This window comes from Salmo salar, chromosome 29 (assembly GCF_965601325.2).
Source record: "Salmo salar chromosome 29, fSalSal1, whole genome shotgun sequence".
Lineage (NCBI taxonomy): Eukaryota > Metazoa > Chordata > Actinopteri > Salmoniformes > Salmonidae > Salmo > Salmo salar.
Window position 1 is genome coordinate 15,864,119 of NC_138319.1, and position 26,373 is coordinate 15,890,491.

General features: G+C 42.5%; 1 protein-coding gene across 1 annotated transcript in view; it reads right to left on the bottom strand.

Annotated features, from left to right (window-relative positions):
- The window catches only part of LOC106590196 (cadherin-7), a 120,916-nt gene that overhangs the window by 40,086 nt on the left and 54,457 nt on the right, over positions 1-26,373 (bottom strand). Inside the window, exons 4-8 of the mRNA XM_014180938.3 lie at positions 24,544-24,663; positions 11,863-12,030; positions 10,035-10,219; positions 9,131-9,384; positions 7,800-7,936 (exon numbers count right to left, since the gene is read on the bottom strand). Coding sequence (XP_014036413.1) covers positions 7,800-7,936; positions 9,131-9,384; positions 10,035-10,219; positions 11,863-12,030; positions 24,544-24,663 — 864 coding nt within the window. The remainder of the gene's footprint in view (positions 1-7,799; positions 7,937-9,130; positions 9,385-10,034; positions 10,220-11,862; positions 12,031-24,543; positions 24,664-26,373) is intronic.

The following is a 26,373-nucleotide window of genomic DNA, read 5'->3' on the forward strand; positions in this document are numbered from 1 at the left end:
AGGCCTGTTATGACATTTAGTACAGTTATTATTAAAGATGTTTACTCCCTATGTGTTACTATATCGAGACAAGAGGAAGAAGTATTATTTGAGCATTCATCTTAGGCCTATAATAATGGTTGAATGACAAGGCATTTACTTGAGGGATGGTGATTACCATTTTGGTTTCGTGACTATTTGTGCACCGAGGAGAAGACTGGTTTGCATATCGCCCCAGCAGACCCACTGATGGCACAATCTCTATTGCACTCCATACTGCCCTTTCCCCCCTGGAAAAAAGGATCACCTATGTGAGATTGCTGTTCAAGACTACAGCTCAGCGTTCAACACATGTGGTGAGGGTAAGTAACAACACATCTGCCAAATTGACCATCAACACGAAAGCCCCTCAGGGGTGCGTGCTTACTCCGCTCCTGTACTCTCTGTTCACCCACCACTGCATGGTCGCGAGCGACTTCAACACCATCATTGGTGCTTGCCAACGACATGACGGTAGTAGGCCTGATCACCGACGACGATGAGACAGCCTATAGCGAGGAGGTCAGAGACCTGTCAGTGTGATGCAAGAACAACCTCTCAATGTCAGCAAGACAAAGGAGCAAATCGTGGACTACAGGAAACGGAGGGTACAACCCAATTCACATCGACAGAGCTGTAGTTGAGCGGGTCGAGAGCTTCAAGTTCTTCTGTGTCCACATCACTAAGGATCTATCATGGTCCACACACACCAACACAGTTTTGAAGAGGGCAAGACAATGCCTCTTCCCCCTTAAGAGGCTGAAAAGATTTGGCATGGGCCCCGGACCCCGTTACTACATGATTCCATATGTGTTATTCAATAGTTGTGATGTCTTCAGTATTTATGTACAATGTAGAAAATAGTAAAAATAAAGGAAGAACCTTGAATGAGTATGTGTGTCCAAACATTTGACATGTGCTGCTCAAAAAAATAAATGGAACACATAAACAACACAATGTAACTCCAAGTCAATCACACTTCTGTGAAATCAAACTGTCCACTTAGGAAGCAACACTGATTGACAATAAATTTCACATGCTGTTGTGCAAATGGAATAGACAACAGGTGGAAATTACAGGCAATAAGCAAGACACTCCCAATAAAGGAGTGGTTCTGCAGGTGGTGACCACAGACCACTTCTCAGTTCCTATGCTTCCTGGCTGATGTTTTGGTCACTTTTGAATGCTGGCGGTGCTTTCACTCAAGTGGTAGCATGAGACGGAGTCTACAACCCACACAAGTGGCTCAGGTAGTGCAGCTCATCCAGGATGGCACATCAATGCGAGCTGTGGCAAGAAGGTTTGCTGTGTCTGTCAGCGTAGTGTCCAGAGCACGGAGGCGCTACCAGAAGACAGGCCAGTCACGGAGACGTGGAGGAGGCCGTAGGAGGGCAACAACCCAGCAGCAGGACCGCTACCTCCGCCTTTGTGCAAGGAGGAGCAGGAGGAGCACTGCAAAATGACCTCCAGCAGGCCACAAATTTGCATGTGTCTGCTCAAACGGTCAGAAACAGACTCCATGAGGGTGGTATGAGGGCCCGTTGTCCACAGGTGGGGGTTGTGCTTACAGCCCAACACCGTGCAGGACGTTTTGCATTTGCCAGAGAACACCAAGATTGGCAAATTCGCCACTGGCGCACTGACAGAGTCTGGAGACGCCGTGGAGAACGTTCTGCTGCCTGCAACATCCTCCAGCATGACCGGTTTGGCGGTGGGTCAGTCATGGTGTGGGGTGGCATTTCTTTGGGGTACCGCACAGCCCTCCATGTGCTCGCCAGAGGTAACCTGACTGCCATTAGGTACCGAGATGAGATCCTCAGACCCCTTGTGAGACCATATGCTGGTGCGGTTGGCCCTGGGTTCCTCCTAATGCAAGACAATGCTAGACCTACATTTTACATTTACATTTTACATTTTAGTCATTTAGCAGACGCTCTTATCCAGAGCGACTTACAGTAGTGAATGCATACATTTCCTTTCATGCATTTTTTTTTTTGGTACTGGCCCCCCGTGGGAATCGAACCCACAACCCTGGCGTTGCAAACACCATGCTCTACCAACTGAGCCACAGGGAAGGCCCATGTGGCTGACCTCATGTGGCTGGAGTGTGTCAGCAGTTCCTGCAAGAGGAAGGCATTGATGCTATGGACTGGCCCGCCCGTTCCCCAGACCTGAATCCAATTGAGCACATCTGGGACATCCTGTCTCGCTCCATCCACCAACGCCACGTTGCACCACAGACTGTCCAGGAGTTGGCGGATGCTTTAGTCCAGGTCTGGAAGGAGATCCCCCAGGAGACCATCCGCCACCTCATCAGGAGCATGCCCAGGTGTTGTAGGGAGGTCATACAGGCACGTGGAGGCCACACACACTACTGAGCCTCATTTTGACTTGTTTTAAGGACATTACATCAAAGTTGGATCAGACTCTAGTGTGGTTTTCCACTTTACTTTTGAGTGCGACTCCAAATCCAGACCTCCATGGGTTGATAAATTGGATTTCCATTGATTATTTTTGTGTGATTTTGTTGTCAGCACATTCAACTATGTATAGAAAAAAATATTTAATAAGATTATTTCTTTCATTCAGATCTAGGATGTGTTGTTTAAGTGTTCCCTTTATTTATTTGAGCAGTGTATGTACAGTTGAAGTCAGAAGTTTACATACACTTAGGTTGGAGTCATTAAAACCCATTTTTCAACTACTCCACACATTTCTTGTTAACAAACCATAGTTTTGGCATGTCGGTTAGGACATCTACTTCGTGCATGACAAAAGTCCTTTTTCCAACAATTGTTTAGAAACAGATTATTTCACTGTATCACAATTCCAGTGGGTCAGAAGTTTACATACACTAAGTTGACTGTGCCTTTATACAGCTTGGAAAATTCCAGAAAATGATGTCATGCCTTTAGAAGCTTCTGATGGGCTAATTGACATTATTTTAGTAAATTGGAGGAGTACCTGTGGATATATTTCAAAGCCTACCTTAAAACTCAGTGCCTCTTTGCTTGACATCATGGGAAAATCTAAAGAAATCAGTCAAGACCTCAGAAAAAAAATTGTAGACCTCCACAAGTCTGGTTCATCCTTGGGAACAATTTCCAAACGCCTGAAGATACCACGTTCATCTGTACAAACAATAGTACACAAGTATAAAAACCATGGGACCACGCAGCTGTCATACCGCTCAGGAAGGAGACGCCTTCTGTCTCCTAGAGATGAACGTATTTTGGTTTGAAAAGTGCAAATCAATTCCAGAACAACAGGAAAGGTCCTTGTGAAGATGCTGGAGGAAACAGGTACAAACGTATCTATATCCACAGTAAAACGAGTCCTATATCGACATAACCTGAAAGGCCGCTCAGCAAGGAAGAAGTCACTGCTCCAAAACCGGCATAAAAAAAGCCAGACTACGGTTTGCAACTGCACATCGGGACAAAATCGTACTTTTTGGAGAAATGTCCTCTGGTCTGATGAAACAAAAATAGAACTGTTTGGCCATAATGACTATTGTTATGTTTGGAAGAAAAAGGGGGAGGATTGCAAGCCGAAGAACACCATCCCGACCGTAAAGCACGGGGTGGCAGCATCAGGTTGTGGGGGTGCTTTGCTGCAGGAGGGACTGGTGCACTTTACAAAATAGAATGCATCATGAGGGAGGAACTTGTATGTGGATATATTGATGCAACATCTCAAGACATCAGCAAGGAAGTTAAAGCTTGGTCGCAAATAGGTCTTTCAAATGGACAATGACCCCAAGCATACTTCCAAAGTTGTGGCAAAATGGCTTAAGGACAACAAAGTCAAGGTATTGGAGTGGCCATCACAAAGCCCTGACCTCAACCCTATAGAACATTTGTGGGCAGAACTGAAAAAGCGTGTGCGTGCAATGAGACCTACAAACCTGACTCAGTTACACCAGCTCTGTCTGGAGGAATGGGCCAAAATTCACCCAACTTATTGTGGGAAGCTTGTGGAAGGAAACATTTGACCCAAGTTAAGCAATTTTTTTGGCAATGCTACCAAATATTATTTGAGTGTATGTAAATTTCTGACCCGCTGGGAATGTGATGAAAGAAATAAAAGCTGAAATAAATTATTCTCTGTACTATTATTCAGCCCGGTAGGATGCTCTCAATGGTGCAATGGTAGAAGTTTGTGAGGGTCTTTTATTTTTATTTATTTTACCTTTATTTAACTAGGCAAGCCAGTTAAGAACACATTCTTATTTACAATGATGGCCTACCCCGGGAAAACACTAACTTGGATGACACTGGGTCGTCCTATGGGGCTCCCAATCATGGCCAGTTGTGATACAGCCTGGAATCTCACCAGGGTCTGTTGTGACGTCTCTAGCATGGAGATGCAGTGCCTTAGACCGCTGCGCCACTTGGGAGGTCTTAGAGGTCTTAGGGATCAAGCTGAATTTCTTCAGCCTTCTGAGGTTGAATAGTCTGTGTGGATCATTTCAGGTTGTCAGTGATGTGCACACCGAGGAACTTGAAGCTTTTCACCTTCTCCACTGCGGTCCCGTCGATGTGCATGGGTGCATACTTCCTCCTGCTGTCTCCTGAAGTCCACGATCAGCACCTTCTTTTGTGAACTTTGAGGGAGAGGTTATTTTCCTGGCACCACACTGCCAGGGCCCTCACCTCCTCCATGTAGGCTGTCTCATTGCTGATGGTAATGTTGTGTTGTTTGTAAACTTGAATATTGAGTTGGAAACGTGCGCGGCCACGCAGTCATCTGTGATCAGGGAGTACAGGAGGGGGCTTCACCACCTGGGATCAGCCTGTCAGGAAGTCCAGGACCCAGTTGCACAGGACGGGCTTCAGACCCAGGGCCCCGAGCTTAGTAATGAGCTTGGAGGGCAGTATGGTGTTGAAGGCTGAGCTATAGTCGATGAACAGCATTCTTACATAGGTATTCTTCTTGTCCAGATGGGATAGGGCAGTGTGCGGTGCGATGGCGATTGTGTCATCCGTGGATCTGATGGGGCAGTATTCCAATTGTAGTGGATCTAGGGTGTCAGGTAAGATGGAGGTGATATGATCCTTTACTAGCCTCTCAAACTACATCCTGATGACAGAAGTGAGGGATAAGGTGCGATAGTTTAGTTTAGTTCAGTTACCTACGCTTTCTTGGGTACAGGAACAATTGTTAACATCTTGAAGCAAGTGGGGACAACAGACTGGGATAAGAAGAAATTGATATGTCGATAAACACTCCAGGCAGCTGGTCTGCACATGCTCTGAGGACACGGCTAAGGATGACGTCTTGGCCGGCAGCCTTGCGAGGGTTAACATGCTTAAATGTCTTACTCACCTCGGCCACGGAGAACGAGAGCTCACAGTCCTCATGAGAGGCGGCACTGTTTTTTCCTCGAAGGGGGCAGAGAAGGTGTTTACCTTGTCTTTCCCACCTTCTTTGTATGCAACTCCAATGTAGATTTGGCCTTGTGTTTTAGGCTATTTACTTGCTGAAAGGTGAACTGTCTGGTGGAAAGCAGACTGAACCAGGTTATCCTCTAGGATTTTGGCTGTGCTTAACTTCATTCCGTAAATTCCCCAGTCCTTAACGATTACAAGCATACCCGTAACATGATGCAACCACCCCTATGTTTGAGTGGTACTTCGCAATGTGTTGTATTGGATTTGCCCCCGAACATAACACTTTGTATTTAGGACAAAAAGACAATTGCTTTGCCAAGTTATTTTGTGAGAAGACAGATTTTTGGGATGTCTCATGGTCTGACAAACACCGCTCTAGCTCCGTCACTTTTCACCGCAGATGCGAAAGTGCGACATCGGTGGATGCGGACGATCTCTAGCTTAAACGGACATATTTTTGATGGGGACGTTTTTATTATGCTAATTAGATTTCCGCGGGTGTGCGGACATCGACTCTAGTTTATTTTTATACATTCTAAGAACATTTTACTTGTCCAAAATCGTGTGACATAAAAACACATTCCGTTCCTTGTATTAATGGCAGTGTTTGCCTATCAATATAATAAGCACTTATTTGTGAAAGCAGACATTGAACTTGAACCCTGTTTCAACAATCATCAGCTGATTTTTCAAATGATTTTCCAAATGACAGTAAAGTGAACAGCTGTTGTGATAGCAGGAGAGGTTTATCTAGAATGTTTTGATGTCTCATACATTACAAAAAGGATAGTCCAAACTATACATTTTTATTTTTAAATCAGGTTCAAAAGCTAAAAAGCTTTATTTCATTGTAATTTATTTTATTCAATGGCTTCACCTGAGTGTCCTCGCCAGCACTTTACCACATTCCAATGTTATTACATTCCAATGTTGAAAATGGGAACAACGGGAGCAATGGGAGGTGAAAATGATTTAAATGTATTTAAGGCCATATAAAGAACAGCTATGCATGATTTAAATATTATAGTCTTGTGAATCTGTCATGCATATACTGTATATAATTGATTGTTTTTAAGATGCCCTTGTCTTAAAGTTGAACCTTGGATAGATCTTTAGTATAATAGCCTAAACAGTCAATTCAAAATATTGTATTCTGTTCTTTTGAAATAACCAACATTTTCTGCATCAAATTGAGACAAAATAAAAAGACGTAGGTCAAATCGATTTTGTGATGTTGTTCTATGTAAATGTAGGCAAAAAAAGGCAGACATTTTATTTCAATATGGGATTTCTGTGGTCCCAATATCATAATCATTTCTGTTTTCAGACGTTTTTCGTTGGTAGGCCTACCCATGTGTCTACTCACTCGGAAAGCCTGCTCACTCATGTCAATACCAAATCTGATAATTGTGACTTGATTGAACTGTAATGATGTGAATAATGATGATGATGGTGAGAGCCCACTATAAACTAACCCTTTAACCATAGGCTGTTACTTTGTGTCTCTAAAATCACGTTTCAGTTTCTATAATCATGTGAAAAAGTATTTTTTAATTGAAACGTCCAAATGTCTGCCTTTTACCAGATCCATATTTTGTTCTATTTTTATAATTGATAAAAATTCAATATGCAATAGCCTATAGATAATATTCTGGCCATAGGAAAACTGTTTTTTAAGGCCATACAAAGAACAACTATGCATAAATTAATGAAAAGCAGCAAACAGAAACAACATTGTTTCACATTCTTTAATAAAAGACTCATAAACAGAAACAGGCAATAGGCTTAAGAGCTTGCTTCACAGTTTCCCTGCCAAATAGGCCTACAAGGAACTCGACGTATCTCGACGACATTGAGCGCACGATGGAGTCTGTGCGCTGCGTAGTACCTTCCACAAAAAGTCTTGCTCAACAAAAAGACACGTAAGGGGGGGAATGCGAGGGCCTCTTTGTCCTTAAAGCCATGGAAGGACGACTCAAAGGCACTCCGGCACCTCTCTTTTCTCTCCTCTTCTCCCCCCACATCACATGAGCATAATTCACCTGCGCCTGCCCTTAGTTAGCAGCTTGCCCCTCACACACTCTGCGACTCACGGAGACCCGGAGGTCGAAAGCATCCGCCTTACGTCAGAATTAAGATTCCCCTGACAGCCCCGCCGCGACCCACACGCTTCGTCACGTTAATGCAGTCATGACGAAGCAGTGGCATTGTGGGGTGTTGAATATGGGGTAGGGTTGGCTACATGACAAGATAGAAAGGACAACAATACTTTATGCAGGGCCTTCATAAAACTAACTAGTCAGACTTTGAGGCTTGATGTGGCAGAGGGTGTGTGTGTGTGTGTGTGTGTGTGTGTGTGTGTGTGTGTGTGTGTGCACATGTACTTACGGCTTTCCATAGCAAGGATAGTGAGGTTGTGGACAGAGTTGACCTCTCGATCCAGGGGTTTGGCTGTGCTTATGACCCCACTCAGAGCATCCACGTTGAAGAAACGCTCCAGGTCTGTGTTTCTGTCTATGGAGTACCTGGAGACAGACAGACAGAGGCAGGCAGGCAGACAGGCAGAATGACAAACACACACGTAGCTATGATGAGGTATTTTCCTTTTGAAGAAAGTTCTAAGGATATTACATGTAATAATTTCACTCTTAAACATTTCTGAAGGAATAAGAACTTTCTACCTTCCAAACGTGTCAAATTAACTATTTAAAAGTGCTTCTGGTTTCAGTCCATTGGTATAGAATATTACTGAGCTGTATCAACAAGGGCAATTATGTCATTTTCATATTCATTTTTGACGCTGAAAACGATCATGATGTTGAACTATGAATGAGAGGTTTCTACAACTTTTAGATTTTGACGAGAACTGCTCTCAATCAAAGTTTTTAAGATAGAAATGTGAAATTGGACAGCAATACATTAATGCTGAACACAGAACAAACACTATCAATTTCTATACAGCAGCTTATATTTCTGGAAAAAATGACAACTTCAATTAGCTGGTATCCAAAGGGTATTATTCAATGTAATTTGACTCTTGTGGCTGCATTAGTTCCACAATAATTCTAATTTCAACAGAGGTAGGGCCATATTATTGCAGACGCTGAAAGCCTCCACAGCAGCAAAAAGAGGCAATTTACACCCACAATGGCGGTGTAATTAGATTTTCTGATTAAGATTACTAACAATCCTAACGCCCCGAGCATGAATACTACCACACAACACTTTTATTTTCAATTAATGCGTAATGAGAGGGAGTCTCATGAGTGACATGGGGCAGATTGCCTTTCTGAGTGGTTGTGTTGTGTTATAAATGCAATGGAGCTGGTACAAACTGTTGACCCTCCTGGGGGAATGCCCTTCGCTCATTTTAGATGGCATTTCACTTTTACAAATGTTGCAGTCCCTCGAACGCACGCCATCTGGCTTTAGTGCATGTCACACAGTCACAGAGGGAGTTTAGAACTCTGTCAGTGAGGTGCTATTGAGGCATTAGAATGTGAACGTTTATTTACAGTACTGCTCTAAAGGTGTTTGGACCTCCTGTCAACCTTGCGGTGTGGCAACATGTTGAAAGAAATGGGTTATATGGCTTGAATTCGCCACTCTGTTGAATGGGGCAAAGTTATTTTAAGAAACAGGGGCCACTTGAGAAAATGGCTGGGACAACAGAGGAATTGCCTGTAATGGCATATAATAACTGGAGAGCTGGGTTCTACCTGATGGCACTGTTGGAGGAGTCAGGGTCGTGAGCGGAGACCCTCCCAATGGAGATGCCCACTCTGGCGTCCTCGGAGACCACCATCTTGCTAAGCTGTGTGGAGAACACGGGCGGCTCGTTCACGTCCTCCACCGTCACCTTGACCGACGTGGTGTCGCTGAACGAACCCAGGTGCACAAACGCAGGGTCGATATTCCGATTGGTGGCTTCGATTCGCAGGTTAAAGCTGTTCTTGGACTCAAAGTCTAAAGGCTGAGACAAACATAAAGTAAAGAGACAAAAAAAAATATTAAAAGCTATTTCACATTTCTTTAAAAAAGAAATTGACAGTAACCTTCCAGTCAAGGTGGAGCCCATCCTAATTGGCTGGATTCTAAGCACACTGCACTGGCCACATTTTCTGTAAATGGTGAGGGCAAAGCCATAAAGATATTTGTATGTGCATCGCTCATGGCAACATGGCCTTGCGCTACACCAGTAGATTGAAGAAATGCTGGCGCTAGAGTCCAACGACCCTATGCAATCTTGCACATAATCAAACTCTCTATCACAAATATATTTTTCATCCAAACGTTTTATATTGACTTACTGTGTAGTGTGAAAGCAAACTATTGATTGTGAGAAAAGGCACACAACACATCACAGTAAAAGGCATTTCTAAATAATAGTGTTTAGAAGATATGTTGTCATCTGTTTGGCTTATTGGGCGCACAGTTGTAGCCCTATAATATAGGAGGGCCATTGATGTGACACATTTATTGTCTGTGTTTATTGTCTGCGTGACTTTCCACTCTGTGGCACTCGTCTATGATCGGTGACGGCGAAAACAAACAAAAGATCAGATTGGACCCTGTGACAAAGCTGGCTTGGGAACACAGCCTATAAGGATACAGCATGTGTACCTTTTGAAGGATGATGATGCCCTCTTGCGTGTCCTCGTCTGTAGTGATGTTGAACACCCCAGGTCCGTCCTCCATGATCCTATACTCCATCTCTGCATTGGGGCCTATGTCATTATCCAGAGCCTTGACCCTGGCCACCACGGACGCCACGGGCAAGGACTCCGGCACCATGTGCTGATAGTTCTCTGGAGGAAAGAGAAGTAGTAGTTAGAGATGAGGTGGTTTCCTTACTCCTTAGCCGCTCAGATTCATAGTGCACTACAGCTGCCTTTGAGTTCCCTCTCTCACAATGAGTGGTCACACTACAAAGTAATGGTCCAGGATGAGTTTTATCCAAATATATGAGGAAATAGTGACAATAATATTAAATGACTCGTTTTACATTCAAGACATTTATGGTGAAGAGGGCAAATATATTTTTTATTGAACCTTAACATTTTTATAACAATGGAGTTGTTTGTATTCATATGAAAATGTATTACATATTCTGACCGCTCCACTCTACATGAAACAGAATATCTCTTGACCAAAGTGAATGGGAGAGTCTGAGGACTATGCTTTGGTGGGATGAAATGTTCACTGGAAAATTCTATTACAAGCAAACTCTTCCATTGTGCTCCCGGTGTCTTTGTCTGCACCTCCCTGACATAAAGCACTCTCATAAGAAAAAAAGGAGGGAATCATATAAATAATCATAATCTCCCCAATCACCATGACGGAGCTCATTACCAGATCTTTCCGTGTTTCTCACCCCAGTGGCTCCCGACATCACGCTCCAAATGCTAATCTGCTTGACATTGTTTGCCGCTGTGTAATCTTTGTAATGGCTTTTTAATTCGCTGTGGAAGACCCCCAAAAATGCCTTTCTTCCCCTCCCTTCGTACTGTGTATGCCCCTCTTTGCCCCCTGGTAACCGCCCCTCCTCTCTGTCCTTGTGCCTCCAGCCTTCACTTCCCTCCTCTTCTCTCCTCCAAGGGCTAGTGCTTCTAGACTATCAGCTGTGGTGCGCTGTAATACTCTATTGATTCTGACCCATGACCTTGGGTGGGGGGTGGGGGGGGGATACAGATGGGGTGGGGGGGGGGTGACTTCACACCCAACCTGGTCCCAAAGCATCTTTCTTCCCAGCACACCCAGCAAAACAGCGCTGGGTTAAAGCGGCATTGACGATTTGTTGTGCAAACTTGAACCTGTCCCCGCTCCCCCCTCCCTCCGGGTTCCAGCAAATTGACTTCACTTCATGGCAGTCCAGCAGTGAGTGTAACAGCCTAGGCAGCGGCGGTCGGTGGGACTATCAGCGGTAAAGCAATTGCCGGGGCCACAGATTATCATGAGAAGCACCTCATGCCTTTGAATCCCAACGCCTGGCCAGGAACCCATTAGCGGGCCGTGAAATAGGCTGATGACAAAAAAAATGGAGCCTGATTGATCCTGGTATCCATGTTTGCAGAAATCCCTCCGCTCTGATGTGGAGTGAGGGGAGCGGGAGAAAGGTTTATACCTTCTAGGGCAAACTGCATTTGAAGCCTTTGACCATTAGTCAGAAAGGGGCAGTGAACCCACGACGAACAGCAAAATTACGCATACGCTTGAAAGGGGTACTGTAGTTGAATGAATCTGCAATATCAAGCATAGACTACATTTTCACTCAAAGCTTTCTCCCCTACTGCCATTGTGAACGAGAGTGATTGTAGAGATTTATGTCCAACCTCCACTATAGTGAGACTGCAATGACAGTGAATGGATGGGTTTAGGGCTTTGTCTGAGGGAAACAGATAGAGGGCATGTCGTCAGATTTAGTGACGTACAAAGTATATAGGACTCTTACTACGAGAGAAGCGTGGCGGGTTGTCATTGACGTCAGTGAGGGTGACCGTGACAGAGGTGGTGCCGGAGAGGCCGCCCATCTGGCCCACCATGTCTTTAGCCTGGATGACCAACACGTACTGGTCCTTCACCTCTCGGTCCATGTTGGGCAGTGCCGTCCGGACGACGCCTGGAGAGGAGAGAGAGGGAGAGAGAAAGGGATGACAGGAAAGAAGAGAAAGGGATGATAAGAGTGGAAGATAAGAGTGAAAAGGGAGAGGGGATGATGGGAGAGGAGAGAGAGATAGATTGCAAGGGATGACACGAGTGGATAGAGAGGGGGGACATGAGAGGACATAGAGGGATGACAGAAGTAGAGAGAAAGAGAGAAAGAAAGCTTGATAGGAGAGAGAGAGAGAGAGAGAGAGAGAGATAGAGAGGGGGGGGGGGGTGATAGGTGAGGAGAGGGAGAGAGGGATGACAGGAGCAGAGAAAAAAGCAAATGCCTCGAAAGATGCCTAACTCTTGCTTGAAAATAAGTTGTTATGCACTTTATTATCTGGGTTATTGGCACTGCTGCACCTTTTGATGGTTCCCTTTTGTGAGAAGAAACATGGACTTAAAGTGTCAAACAATCTTTACTTTTTGTGTCCAATCCTAACACTAAAGTGAAAACACTTCTATGGTCAACTTTATACACTATATCTCTGTAGGTGCTGAGAAAAATGTTATCTATAGCAAAGGCCTGTGGCCCTATGCAGTTGCTTAATGGTAATTGCTTTTGAAAGAATACACCAACTTATGAAATTGAAATCAGCATTTTATCTCCTGACTCTAAAGATGAGAATCGTAATAATCCCACAAAATTACAACAAATCTTTAATGGCAAAAAGTCCTAATCATTATAAGGCAATTACTGTTGCATTCATGGTTAATGACTTACAGCTCGGAATAAAAAATTAAAAGGCACGTATTGGGGATTCCTACGGAACATGAAAGATTACTCATTAAGTAGCTAGCTCAGGAAGCCGAGAAACACAGTTTGGAACACGTAGGTTTGCTTGCTCTCTCAGTTTTTTTTCAGTGATGACAATTAAGGAGAATTTTGAGAGATTCTCGAGAGACATTACTGTATTGTAAACTTACGTATTTCTCACATCTTGAGAGGGGTAAACTTTCGATGAGAGGGGTAAACTAGCTGGCATAGCTAGCTAGCTGTGTTTTTGTCATGCAAGCTACATTTAATGCGTGTATGGTCAAGAAAATAAACCTAACATCTAGCTAATATGTTTTAGTGGAAAGGTTTAATTCGAATTTTTCAAGCTTACTGACTAGTCATTGGCTACTGGCTACTGTGATACTGATATTTACAGTAAATTTGGAGCTGCAGAGCAAGAATGTCACATTTCCTTTACAACGAAAGGTACAGTAAGCCAAGTATGTAATGTAAATTGAAAGTGTATGTACATATGTCAATTGAAATCTCGTCGCGCTGCCTCTCCTTAAATGTTTGTGATTGAGAATAGCCCCTAAGTCTCTCTCTTTGAGCTTGATACAAAATGAACTAATCAAATCATCTTGGGGATGAAGTCAGCCTGAGTTAAGTTTGGTTTATTGCGATCTGTTAAATAAAGTCAAGATAAATTACATTTGTCATGTAGGTGTGATACACTGTGACTCTTACAAAAAATAAGAAAAACTGGGTAGCCTTTTCAACCCCTCTTCAGTTTTCATTCCCGAAATATGAGTTTTTAATTAGACTTTGGTGAATATTAAATAATCAAACTGAGAGGTTATGGGCTGAATCAAACTCCCACTTAATCAAACATTGATATCAATGGCATAAGCGAGACATTTCTAATTAACACAAGCACATCTCAGGGGACTTGACCTTAAGAGACCTTAATAAAATAGAAGACCAGAGGATGACAATGTCGAAAAAACGGTATCTGTGTGTTCTGGACAAAATTTTATCATAACTACTCGAGAACTAGGCAGGCTATTAGAGGGCACAGATACTTGCCATGTATGATCCAAACATTGATTTGGTTAAATCTTGCAAATAAATTTGTATTTGACTTAATGGGAAACGAAACTTTCTCTCTCTTTCCCTCCCAAATTCAGGTTAAGTAGATTAAGTACGTATGTATTGGTTTGAAGACATGTTTTCCTAAAAATCCAGAGATTGCATAGATAGGTCCACTGGACTCTAATGTAAAGAATAGGACATTACTGCTATTGTCTTTGGAAAATGCTTATTTACCTGTGTATGCACCCCTACACCTGATGACCACCCACAATCATATACACTCTCATAGCAACATAGTGAACGCAGCCGGAAGACTTGACAAAAAGATGCATACATCTCACAAATGAAGCCTGGGTTCGCTGAGGAAAAACAGTGTTTCGAGGTATTTAGACCAACTGCCTGAACATTTGTTATACTAACAAATCAGATAGTCTGTTATTGGCCCAGTCGAAGTAAATGACTCAATTAGCAACATTTTACGACGCTGTCCACCTCTTTATCTGAGGCCTCTGCCATGCTCTCGCCACAACATAATGATGGTCAATAAAGTCAAGTAGTTACAACATGTCACTTTCCATTCAGCACAAACTAATGAATAGTGGGTGAAGTTGTCCTACTGGGAGAAAACCACAGCTGCCTCTTTTACAATGCTTTGGTTCTCAGTTTAAGATGAGGAGTCAGAACATGTCAGCCGAGAAGCTGGTTTATTTTTAACGCCTGATGCCTTCATGTTTGTCAAAGCATCTGTCTATGGAGCTACTGTATGTGTGGATGTGTGGATTGGATACATCCATCTTCTCCTGTTCCTAGCTGTATCCCCTTTCCTCCATCCATCCATCCATCCATCCATCCATCCATCCATCCATCCATCCATCCATCCATACATCCATCTATTCATAGATTCATCAGGTTTGCTGCTAGTTTCTCCCACTGTGTAACCTTGTAGCCAATTAAAGAGCATCAACAGTGCCCCAGTGTCAGCTGTTGTGACACCTGTGAACCCTGTTTGCTGACATGCATCAGAGAGCTTGCTTCAAGCCTTCAATCCAACAGAGGTCCCTCAAACCAGGCTAGGTACAAAACAAACAAAACTTTCCCTGTTCTCTCAACTCTATCTAGCACTACCACCACAGAGACAGAAAACAATAAAGTTCTAACTTGAAAGAACAAAACAGTCTTAAAGAATTCTGGAGAAGAAGAAGTTGTCTGTTAGAAAAAGTTGGCTAATGGCTACATTCAAACAACAACAACTACAACAACAACAATGGCTTCCCCCAAAAAACTTGAAATGAAGCCCGTAAGAAAATATGTTAAGTGTGTGCACCCAGCAGTAAACCAAATGAATAATCTCACTAAACAAAGATAGGCTTCACATACAATTGATATACTTATTTAATATCAGCTCTGTGCATTGGTGCCCAAGAGATATAGGCTGTGGTTAATGATGCCATGAATCCTTATTCCAGCATGTGGGGGTAAAAAGAAAAAATGCAATGTGTTTTCTCCTCCCGACGCCTGACGCCCGCCTGGCCAGCAGCACACATATTTCTCACAGAGCGACAGTGCTAATCCGCACGGCTATGTCGCCAGGCTGTTGTTTGTCTGCTGGGTGCCAGCCCCCCTCGCTCTATATCTCTGTTGTGCTGCACCCGTGTCATTCCTGGGGAGAGGCGATGATTAAAATCCTTCTGTCGCTATCGCGGCATGGCCCCACATCGGCATCGCACCGTGACTCCCTCAGCCTCCGGTGCTGCCGTAGCAGACGCATTGTAGCCGCCGCACATTTATCTAGCTGTCTCCCTCTCCCCAGTGCTGGAGGCAGAGGGGTAGGCCACTCTCCCTGCAAAAAGACAGGGATCCTTGACATTCGTCTTGGGAGGAGGAAATAAAAGTGTGGGGACTGGAGCACTTTGCTAGGATAGGAAACCCTCTGGCCTACCATCCGTGTGGCTATGAAAGGTAATGATGAAGGCGATGGAAACTTAAATAAGAGTGGTGTGATTTCCTCAACCTCCGGGGGTCCACCTACACCCAATTGATCCATGTAAGATGTAAGATGGAAAAAGACCATATACACTGGGAATAGTACAACCTCCAAGCCAGGTTGTTGCCTTTTAGTTTGTTCATGAAAAGCCACCTTACAAACATTCTCTACATGTAACTTATCTTTTGAAAGATTCCAATCCAGAGTACAGATACGTATTTGAATAACAATTTTTCTCACTCAAACTGTGAAAGGTACATAGATTGAATTGCTGAGGTCTCCTGGGCATCATTCTCCACCTTGACTATATGTGATACTGCAAAATTCCCATATCTTGGTGGTCTGGGTGTGGTATAACATTCAACAATTATGTAACATTACGAGATGTAGATAACTGTGACTCATCTTCAATAATATTACTGTTACATTGCCAGGTCGCAATTGTAAATGAGAACTTTTTGTCAACTTGCCTACCTGGTAAAATAAAGGTGAAATACATTTTTTTTTTAAATTTAAAAAAATCGCCAGTGTTCATATCCTGGTGTAAGCTGTTTTGATGTGGTGTTACTTTATGAATGGAGTGAATGGCAGCTGGTGTTGCCAGTTTTACCTAGTGTTTCAGTGCAACATTTCTAGTGTTGATTCAGGTGCTAAACTAACCCTGTAAGTGTTAAATTAACCCCATTGTTGGCGTTAATAACCAGTGTTATACCAAAACCAAGCCCCTCAATATCATATTTCCCAGCATATTTTCACATCACTTTGCAAGCCAGCATAATGTGACTTGAAATAATGTGACTTTGGACCTTCGAGTGGTGCAGTGGTCTAAGGCACTGCATCTCAGTGCAAGAGGTGTCACTACAGTCCCTGGTTCAAATCCAGGCTGTATCCCGCCTGGATTTGGGAGTCCCGAAGGGCCCAGCGTCATCCGGGTTGTTATTGTAAATAAGAATTTGTTCTTAACTGACTTGCCTAGTTAAATGTAAAAAATTTGAAAGCCTGATTTTGCTTGTAAACTACATGCTTCAGTCCACTGAATTATGTTAAAACTAGGCTCTCATAATAAGGCTTTATGTATTGTGTTATATTATACTTTTTTATAACATATTTGCTTAGGAGCTGACTTTATTAAGGCCACAGGACTGAACATTTATGAATGCAACAACCATGTCTCTGTCACTAACAAATAAAGTAATGGGTGGTGACTCTACAATTCACTCGAAAGGCATTATGGGAAAGCACAGCAATGATTTTCACTGCTACGCAGCCAATACACATCTTTACGTCTCTGTGTCACCAGAGGATTTAGGCTCCATGGATAAATTATTAGTTTACTGTATTATTGTATTATTGATTTAAATACTTGGATGGCTCACAACTTCTTCCAGCTAAATCAAGGCAAGACCGAGGTATTTATTGTTGGAGCCAAAACACAGAAAGAGAATCTGGCCTCACATTTTAATTCACAGCAATAAAGATAAAACACCAGGTAAAAAACCTAGGTGTTATTTTATATTCTGAACTCCATTTCGAATCACACATTAGGAATGTGACCAATATATCTTTTTACCAGCTGAGGAACATTACCAAGGTGTGGCCATTTCTCTCTCAAGCTGATACAGAGAGACTCATCCATGCTTTTATTATAAGTAGGCTTGACTACTGTAATGCTCTCCTGTCTCGTCTACCCAAGAAAGCCATTGGTCAACTACAAAACATACAGAATGCTGCTGCACGGGTACTGACCAAGACCAGACGGAGAGCACACATTACACCAGTTTTAAGGTCTCTGCACTGGCTGCCTGTGAGTTTTAGAATACATTTTAAGATTCTTCTATTGGTTTTTAAATAAATCCACGATTGTGCACCCCAATACATGTCAGACATGCTTTTAAGTTATGTACCCAGTAAGTCCCTCAGGTCCTCTGGCACTGGCCTTTTAAGTATCCCAAAGACTAGAACCAAGAGGCATGGAGAGGCAGCCATTGTTACTATGCCTCTGGAATAGCCTGCCACTGAACCTGAAGGGGGCCGAAACTGTGGACATATTTATAAGAGACTCCTTTTTTAGTCGTTCAGTTTTATTGTTATTCTTTTGTATTTTATGCTCATGTTTGTTGTGTAGTAAATATTTACGTTTTTATTTTCTTAATTTTATTAGTTTTTCCTGTGAAGCACATTGTGTTGCATTCCATGTCTGAAATGTGCTGTAAAAATAAAGCTTGATTTGATTTTGATTTGAAATATGCAAATAAGGCTTTACACTAAGCAATGTGTTCATTTAACACTGAAAGTGTGGATCCATATAGACATTTGACCAGTGTTAAATTGAACAATCTCAGTGTTGCTTTAACACTGGAGAATTTGCGGTGAAGGTATCAGTGAACACCATACCAGCGCACCTTTAACACTGACCTAGTGTAAAAATGTAAGACAAGTGTTAAATACAAGGTATCAGTGAACACCATTACCTTTAACACAGAGTTTGTGTAACATTTTAATGCCACTGGTGTTGGAAAGTAGCTGTGTTAAAAGGGCAACACTTTTTGCTGGTTCTCATATACACACTTCAAAAGTGTTAAATTGAAAACCCACAGTGTTCAATTTACCAATCAAATTTTGCTGTGCAGGGGTGAGATAAAGGATTTTTGCCAATGGTATCTCTTTCTGAGTATTATACCAAAGATAGAGCCAGGTTGTATTGCACATTACCTGGCAGAATGGTGGGAGGCCAGATTTATATCTACGCTGAGCTGTAATGTCCTCCAGTCACTGGAGTGGATAGTACAACAATCTCCCTGAGGTGATGCACAATTCTGTATGTGTGTGTGTGTGCGTGTGCGTGTGTGGGTGTCATGATTCGAACAGATTAGAGAACACCCACAGTAGAAAGCTCCCAAAAGGCCATGCCAATATCTTAATCAGAACAGGATTACCGGGTTTCGGAACCATCTCCCAGGCTCGGTATCTGGTATCTTAGCCATGACATACAATGAGATGAAAGAATAGGTGGAGAGCAGCTAGACTGGCCTTGGCCTTTTTCTTTATTTGAGCATTTTACATTTAATGAAATTATCTCCTTCCTCATGACCGGAGGAGCTGAAAGAGATGACGGTGAAGCTCTAAACGCTGTCATCGCAGAAGTAGCGCCTACGTCAAATTGAAATGCACGCAGGCCCGTCTTAAATATCCCCTTTAAACATAATTAATCCTCGCGTAGACGCCTGGCCTTTCCGCTCTCTCCCGTAGTGAGGACACGGAGGTCTGAGGCAAGCAGACATGGCTGGCATCGCTGATGTGCTCGAGTGCCCATCTCTGCCTCTAAGGTGTATGAAACTATGTGTGTGTGTGTGTGTGTGTGTGTGTGTGTGTGTGTGTGTGTGTGTGTGTGTGTGTGTGTGTGTGTGTGTGTGTGTGTACTTGCGTGTGTGTGTTGTGCAGGGAGGAGTGCATTATTAATCCCTGTTAGTCATGGTCCATTTCTACTAATGCCATTCAAAAATGCATAATGAGTATCATAACAAACAGTAGACAGACCAGACACTCATTCATAGCTACATTTATTCATTGAGTCTTTCATCAATTAACACACACCCTTAGCGCATTGCAGTGCACCACATTTCGATTTTCACCTTCAAACTCAAGTGTGCTATTTCCTGAGCTACATTACAAAATGGATGTTTAATAAGCCACCCTCACCCACAGCAACATATGTATTTTGCCCACATTATACATTACATTTACAGCTTGGAAGTTATTGGAGCTATTCAGGGTTAACCACTTTTTTTCCCAAGGGCACCTTGAGGATTCAATTTGGGATTAAGATGCCAAGTAAAAGGACTTGCTGGACAAAAGTGAGCCATAATGCAAACCCTCCAAGTCCAGGTCACATGTGACGTTGTGTACCTCCCTGCCCACTACCCCTCAACCCCTTGTGTAGCTAGAGTTTAATGAGTGCCTTTCAGCTCAAGCACTTAGTCAAAGTCACCCTTTCACTAAGGCACAGACTTTTTCAACAAATGAGTGTGATTAGTAGTTTACAGAGACATAGAAACAGTATTCACCTTTGGCCTTTTTGTCACAGGTAGCTGCATTTAAATGGATTCATATTATTGTCAAACTAAGAACATGTCCAGTTATTCCATATGTTCTTTCTTAACCTAGCATGTAAGCCCATTTTATTTTCCCCTGCGCCAGACACAATATGTATGATTCAGCTTTGCCGTATGTATTCCTCCATGTTGTGTCTGCAAATGTAAAGTGCATACAAATTCGGTTAAAATATGCAAAAGTTAAGGTGTCCCTCAAAAGACATTTGTGATATCACTACACTGATTGCAAGAGACTGCACCACCAAGCAATACAGAATGTACCATTTCAAAACTTCTTACAATTACTGATAACAGTATTGACCAGCCTGGTAAACAACTTGGTTTATGAATATTTCTAAGAAAGAGAAGGCTCCTGTGGAGTTCTCTCACAGAAAACTTCACCGCAAAATCATGCAAAAACATGAAACATAGTCCTTCTCAAAACTTTTTCCCCTCAGGAGACTGAAAAGATTTGGCATGGGTCCACAAATCCTCAAAAGGTTCCACAGCTGCACCATCGAGAGCATCCTGACCGCATCTGCTCGGCATCTGACCGTAAGGTGCTACGAGGGTAGTGCAAACGGCCCAGTACATCACTGGGGCCAAGCTTCCTGCCATCCAGGACCTATACAATAGGTGGTGTCAGAGGAAAGCCCATAAAATTGTCAGAGACTCCAGTCACCCAAGTTATAGACTGTTTTCTCTGCTACCACACGGCAAGTGGTACCGGAGCGCCAAATCTAGGACCAAAAAGGATCCTCAACAGCTTCTACCTCCCAAGCCATTAGACAGCTGAACAATTCATAAAAATTGCCACTGGACAATTCACATTGACCCCCCCTCTTGTACACTGCTGCTACTCGCTGTTTGTTTGTTACCTATGCATAGTCGCTTCGCTCCCACCTACATGTACAGATCACCTCAATTAGCTGTACCCCTGTACACTGACTTGGTACCGGAGACCCCTGTATACAGTGGGGGAAAAAAATATTTGATCCCCTGCTGATTTTGTACGTTTGCTCACTGACAAAGAAATGATCAGTCTATAATTTTAATGGTAGGTTTATTTGAACAGTGAGAGACAGAATAACAACAAAAAAATCTAGAACAACACATCAAAAATGTTATAAAATGATTTGCATTTTAATGAGGGAAATAAGTATTTGACCCCCTCTCAATCAGAAAGATTTCTGGCTCCCAGGTGTCTTTTATACAGGTAACGAGCTGAGATTAGGAGCACACTCTTAAAGGGAGTGCTCCTAACCGCAGCTTGTTACCTGTAAAAAAGACACCTTTCCACAGAAGCAATCAATCAATCAGATTCCAAACTCTCCACCATGGCCAAGACCAAAGAGCTCTCCAAGGATGTCAGGGACAAGATTGTAGACCTACACAAGGCTGGAATGGGCTACAAGACCATCGCCAAGCAGCTTGGTGAGAAGGTGACAACATTTGGTGCGATTATTCGCAAATGGAAAAAACACAAAAGAACTGTCAATATCCCTCGGCCTGGGGCTCCATGCAAGATCTCACCTCGTGGGGTTGCAATGATCATGAGAATGGTGAGGAATCAGCCCAGAACTACACGGGAGGATCTTGTCAATGATCTTAATTAAGGCAGCTGGGACCATAGTCACCAAGAAAACAATTGGTAACACTACGCCGTGAAGGACTGAAATCCTGCAGCGCCCGCAAGGTCCCCCTGCTCAAGAATACATATACATGCCCGTCTAAAGTTTGCCAATGAACATCTGAATGATTCAGAGGACAACTGGTGAAAATGTTGTGGTCAGATGAGACCAAAATGGAGCTCTTTGGCATCAACTCAACTCGCCGTGTTTGGAGGAGGAGGAATGTTGCCTATGACCCCAAGAACACCATCTCCACCGTCAAACATGGAGGTGGAAACATTATGCTAAGGCGGTGTTTTTCTGCTAAGGGGACAGGGCAACTTCACCGCATCATTTGACGGGGCCATGTACTGTCAAATTTTGGGTGAGAACCTCCTTCCCTCAGCCAGGGCATTGAAAATGGATCGTGGATGGGTATTCCAGCATGACAATGACCCAAAACACATGGCCAAGGCAACAAAGGAGTGGCTCAAGAAGAAGCACATTAAGGTCCTGGAGTGGCCTAGCCAGTCTCCAGACCTTAATCCCATAGAAAATCTGTGGAGGGAGCAGAAGCTTCGAGTTGCCAAACGTCAGCCTTGAAACCTTAATGACTTTGAGAAGATCTGCAAAGAGGAGTGGGACAAAATCCCTCCTGAGATGTGTGCAAACCTGGTGGCCCACTACAAGAAACGTCTGACCTCTGTGATTTCCAACAAGGGTTTTGCCACCAAGTACTAAGTCATGTTTTGCAGAGGGGTCAAATACTTATTTCCCTCATTAAAATGCAAATCATTTTGTAACATTTTTGACATGCGTTTTTCTGATTTTTTTTTTTGTTATTCTGTCTCTCACTGTTCAAATAAACCTACCATTAAAATTATAGACTGATCATTTCTTTGTAAGTGGGCAAACGTACAAAATCAGCAGGGGATCAAATACTTTTTTCCCCCACTGTATAGGCTCGTTATTGTAATTCTTATTGTGTTACTTTTTATTATTACTTTTTATTTGAGCCTACTTGGTAAATATTTATTTATTCTTGAACTGCACTGTTGGTTAAGGGCTTGTAAGTAAACATTTCACGGTAAAGTCTACACTTGTTGTATTCGGCGCATGTGGCAAATACCGTTTGATTTGATTTGTCTGACGTTAAGGTGGGCCTTCGCGCTTCAGCAAAGAAAGGAAAGGAGGAGTGCTCAACAACAACAAAAATCAACTCTGAGGAAAACGTCAGCTTGACGTCGAAATGGATTAACAATGTATTTATGCTAACATAAATAATTCTCTGCCTTTTTTGTTGAACGCTCCAACTCCTTTCTGCTTCGAAATAGTCCTTTTGGAAGTTTTTCTTCATAAGACCTTCACATAGTGCATCTGGCTTTCCAGGAAGTTAAAGAGCACCATTGGACCTCCTGAATAGTACTTTTTCTTCAATGACTGTACACTATGTAGCCTCTTCAGTAATCACAACCTCTTTAAAACAATATGAAAGATCACATTTGAAGATTTAAAGAGCCTACTTAGCTAATGAAACATGCATTATAGTTTGCTGCTATTAGCATGTGGGCTCCATTCTTTGAACTGGAGGAGTCTTTATGAAATAACTATGCAGACGGAGTAATGGGCAGACATGCTGCTTAAACATTACTTAAGCAAATGTCGGCTCTCGCTCTGATTGGTATTGATGTCACGAATTCCGACTTGAGACTTAATGCTGAGTTGAAGTGGTTTCGTTAACTTTGTTAAAGATCATTGTGAGGACACATTCAAGTAATCAAATCTCTATCAATCTTGTTCCCCACACAGGCTAATGTGCCAGGCTTCACAGCATGGCTTGACTTGACAATGCTGCAAATGTCTACTAGTTTGAAAGCACTTCCTGAAACACGTATCGTTTTGAATCAGGGGACTGGCTGGTTGCTACTTGCCCACCCAGTGTCATGGACTCTGTTATTCAAGACATATAAGTTCATTTTATCCAAAGTGCACACTTCAAATTAGTTGTGACTCAAGGAACCCCTGGAGTTCCTCAAGGAACCATTGCTAATCAAGGGTTCATATTTGCACCTTCACTTAGTTGAGGAGTTCTTGGATGAACCTTTAATGGTTCAATGTATTAACAGGTTCCTGGAGGAAGCCCAAAGTGGGAAAAGTTACCACTTTATTACAATATGTAGACAGCAATGTTAATAGTATTGATATTATATAAGAATATGCATAAATATTTACACTAATGGGTGGCCAAAAAGAAGTATCTGAAAGCCATGCCTCCAATCTGACAAGCTGATACCTCTACAATATGTTATTAAAAAGGTTCCGGCTTGAACCTTTACATAGGGGTTCCTCAAGGAACTTCTTTTAACTGGAAAGGTTCCACCGTTGTGGCAAACCAAAAGTTTATTCCAGGCACCTTTACGTCTAAGAGTGTATAGGAAAAAGTTTCCATTGATTTTAAGAAGTCAGTGAGTTTACTCATAGACAGACTTATAAAACCTCAGCATGTAAGCAGATATCCCCTGGATGTGTTACTGGGAGAAAAAGATGGTGATAAGCCAAACATGATGGAACTACCCACAATTGTCTGTTTTCTTCCCAGTGCTTTGCATGAGGCCAGCGTTCCCCACAGCGGGGCAGTGGCTAATGAGCAAGAACAACCACCTCACATCCCAACATTGTTGTGCAGATCCTTTGCTTTATATTTGTTGAATGCTCAAAAAACTATTATTGTGTTTAGAGAAAATGTATGATAGCATACTGTTTCCTTTGTCTACAATTGCACCAAAATATGAAGAGTTGGGTGGCTAGCTTAGGTCATGCTGTATCTGCTACAATGTGAACTGACTTTGGCAAAGTATGGAAACCGCTACAGTTTGATGCTTTCTTGAACAAATATCTTCAACAATTCAATTAATAACATTTAGTGATACAGTATGTCTAGGGTCCAGAATGCATGGCCAATTCTTATTCCCAACAGTCAGCAGCCTACCTGTTTTTGGGTCGACTGAGAAGTAAGGCTGTCCGCTGATGATACTGTAGACCACCCTGGCACTGTTCCCATATGTGGGGTCATCTGCATCTGTGGCCGCCACTTGGACCACCGTTGTTCCTGCACAGACAGCATCCAATTAGGTATTAAGACAACATCAGCCATCTGTAGAGACACAGCTCTCACATCAACAGCATGTGTGACAGCATTTCTACAAGCTTACAAATGACAATGTTATATATTCAGTATAAATCACACCTTATTCTTTATAGGCTACAATCAGGAATGTACTGTAGTGCAGGGTAAACATACTACTTACTTCTACTTCCCTGGGGTACAATAACATTTTAATCACTGGTGCATCAGTCTAAGTAACATTGAAAAAAATTCCCATCAAAATCTGTCAGTTTAAGCTGACAAACATTGCTACATCATTGTTATCAGTTTAGTTTATTATAATTAAGGTGCAACTTTGGTCTGTAGAAACCTGTGTAAGGTATTGGTTAGAAACGGCATAGCTGTTATCGTGAATTAAACACCCATGGCTATTACTGAAAATGTACTGTGGTGACTATGAACAATGCTAGGTACTGTGATTTCCCCCAGTAGTTTGGAAACTTGCAATAGAGGTTGAAAAGTGTATAGCCGTTCTTAGAACTAACACAATTAATTTGATTTTAAAGTGATTGTTAATGACACTTTTAGCATGTTGATATTCCATATTTCCTAAAGCAGTTTGCCTCTACACAGCTGGACCTTAGCCATCTCTGAGCACGTCGGGAGATGACGTGGAAACAGGCCACTAGGGCCAATGGTGAGCGTTGTTAACTTCAAGTAGGTTTCGGTTTAGCTAGGGTGTGGGGGATGGTGGATGGGGATGGGGGATTGGGGATGGGGGGATGCTTAATCTTAAGCATTTTGAAATCTGACGTTTGGAATAACTTTGAAATTTGACGTTTGAGAAACATGGATTAACAAGCTTGTTGGAAGGAGTGCTTTGGTCAAGGGACCAAAAGCACAAAGGTCCAGTAATCACCGCTAATCAGACAATTTACCTCTATTGTACTGTTGTGAACTACGGTCTGGCCCCTGACGGAGACCAGCATTTTATCTGTAACATACAGAACCAAGTGTACTGAGCCAGTAATCTGCCAGGCAAAACAACTGGACCTCAATAGAGAGCTACTAGGAGAGCCACTGCCATTCTAGGGTGAATTTATCACAAAGACTAATACACACTGAAATTAATGTTATATTTGCTGGGATGTTACATTGAATTTTTTGTGTGAGGGTGTACAAGTCCATCAAGGAAAGTAAGTCTCAGAATTTGCGTTATTGGTGATCTTGAAGCTGAGGCCCACTTCTGATTTGACAAAGATGCAATTATCAACCGTTGACACAGGAGACGTAACCTTGGAATAAAAACAATGTTTCTCACAAGTGTGCCCTTTTCTGTTGAGCATGGTCAGATGAATAGGCTACTTTATGTTTGTATATTTCACTTTAATAGCCATGCATCTCTGCCGGTGTCTAAGGCACTTTCCTTTATGTATTACAGTATGGGCCTGTCTTACAAAGTAGGTTATATTTTATTTTGCATCAAACACCCTTATAAAAAAAACACTTTCTTGCATGAGCCATATTTTACGTACTCTTACAGAATGACGTGATTATGGAAATGGAAGATTAGGTCGGCGTATTTCCAGTCATAAACCAGAATTAACAGGCGATGGTCCTGAATTTAAGCAATATAATAAAAAATGGCTCGGTGGACATCGAGAAGTTATCATCAAGCTAGTTCTATGTGGACCCCCAAGATTATATCATCAC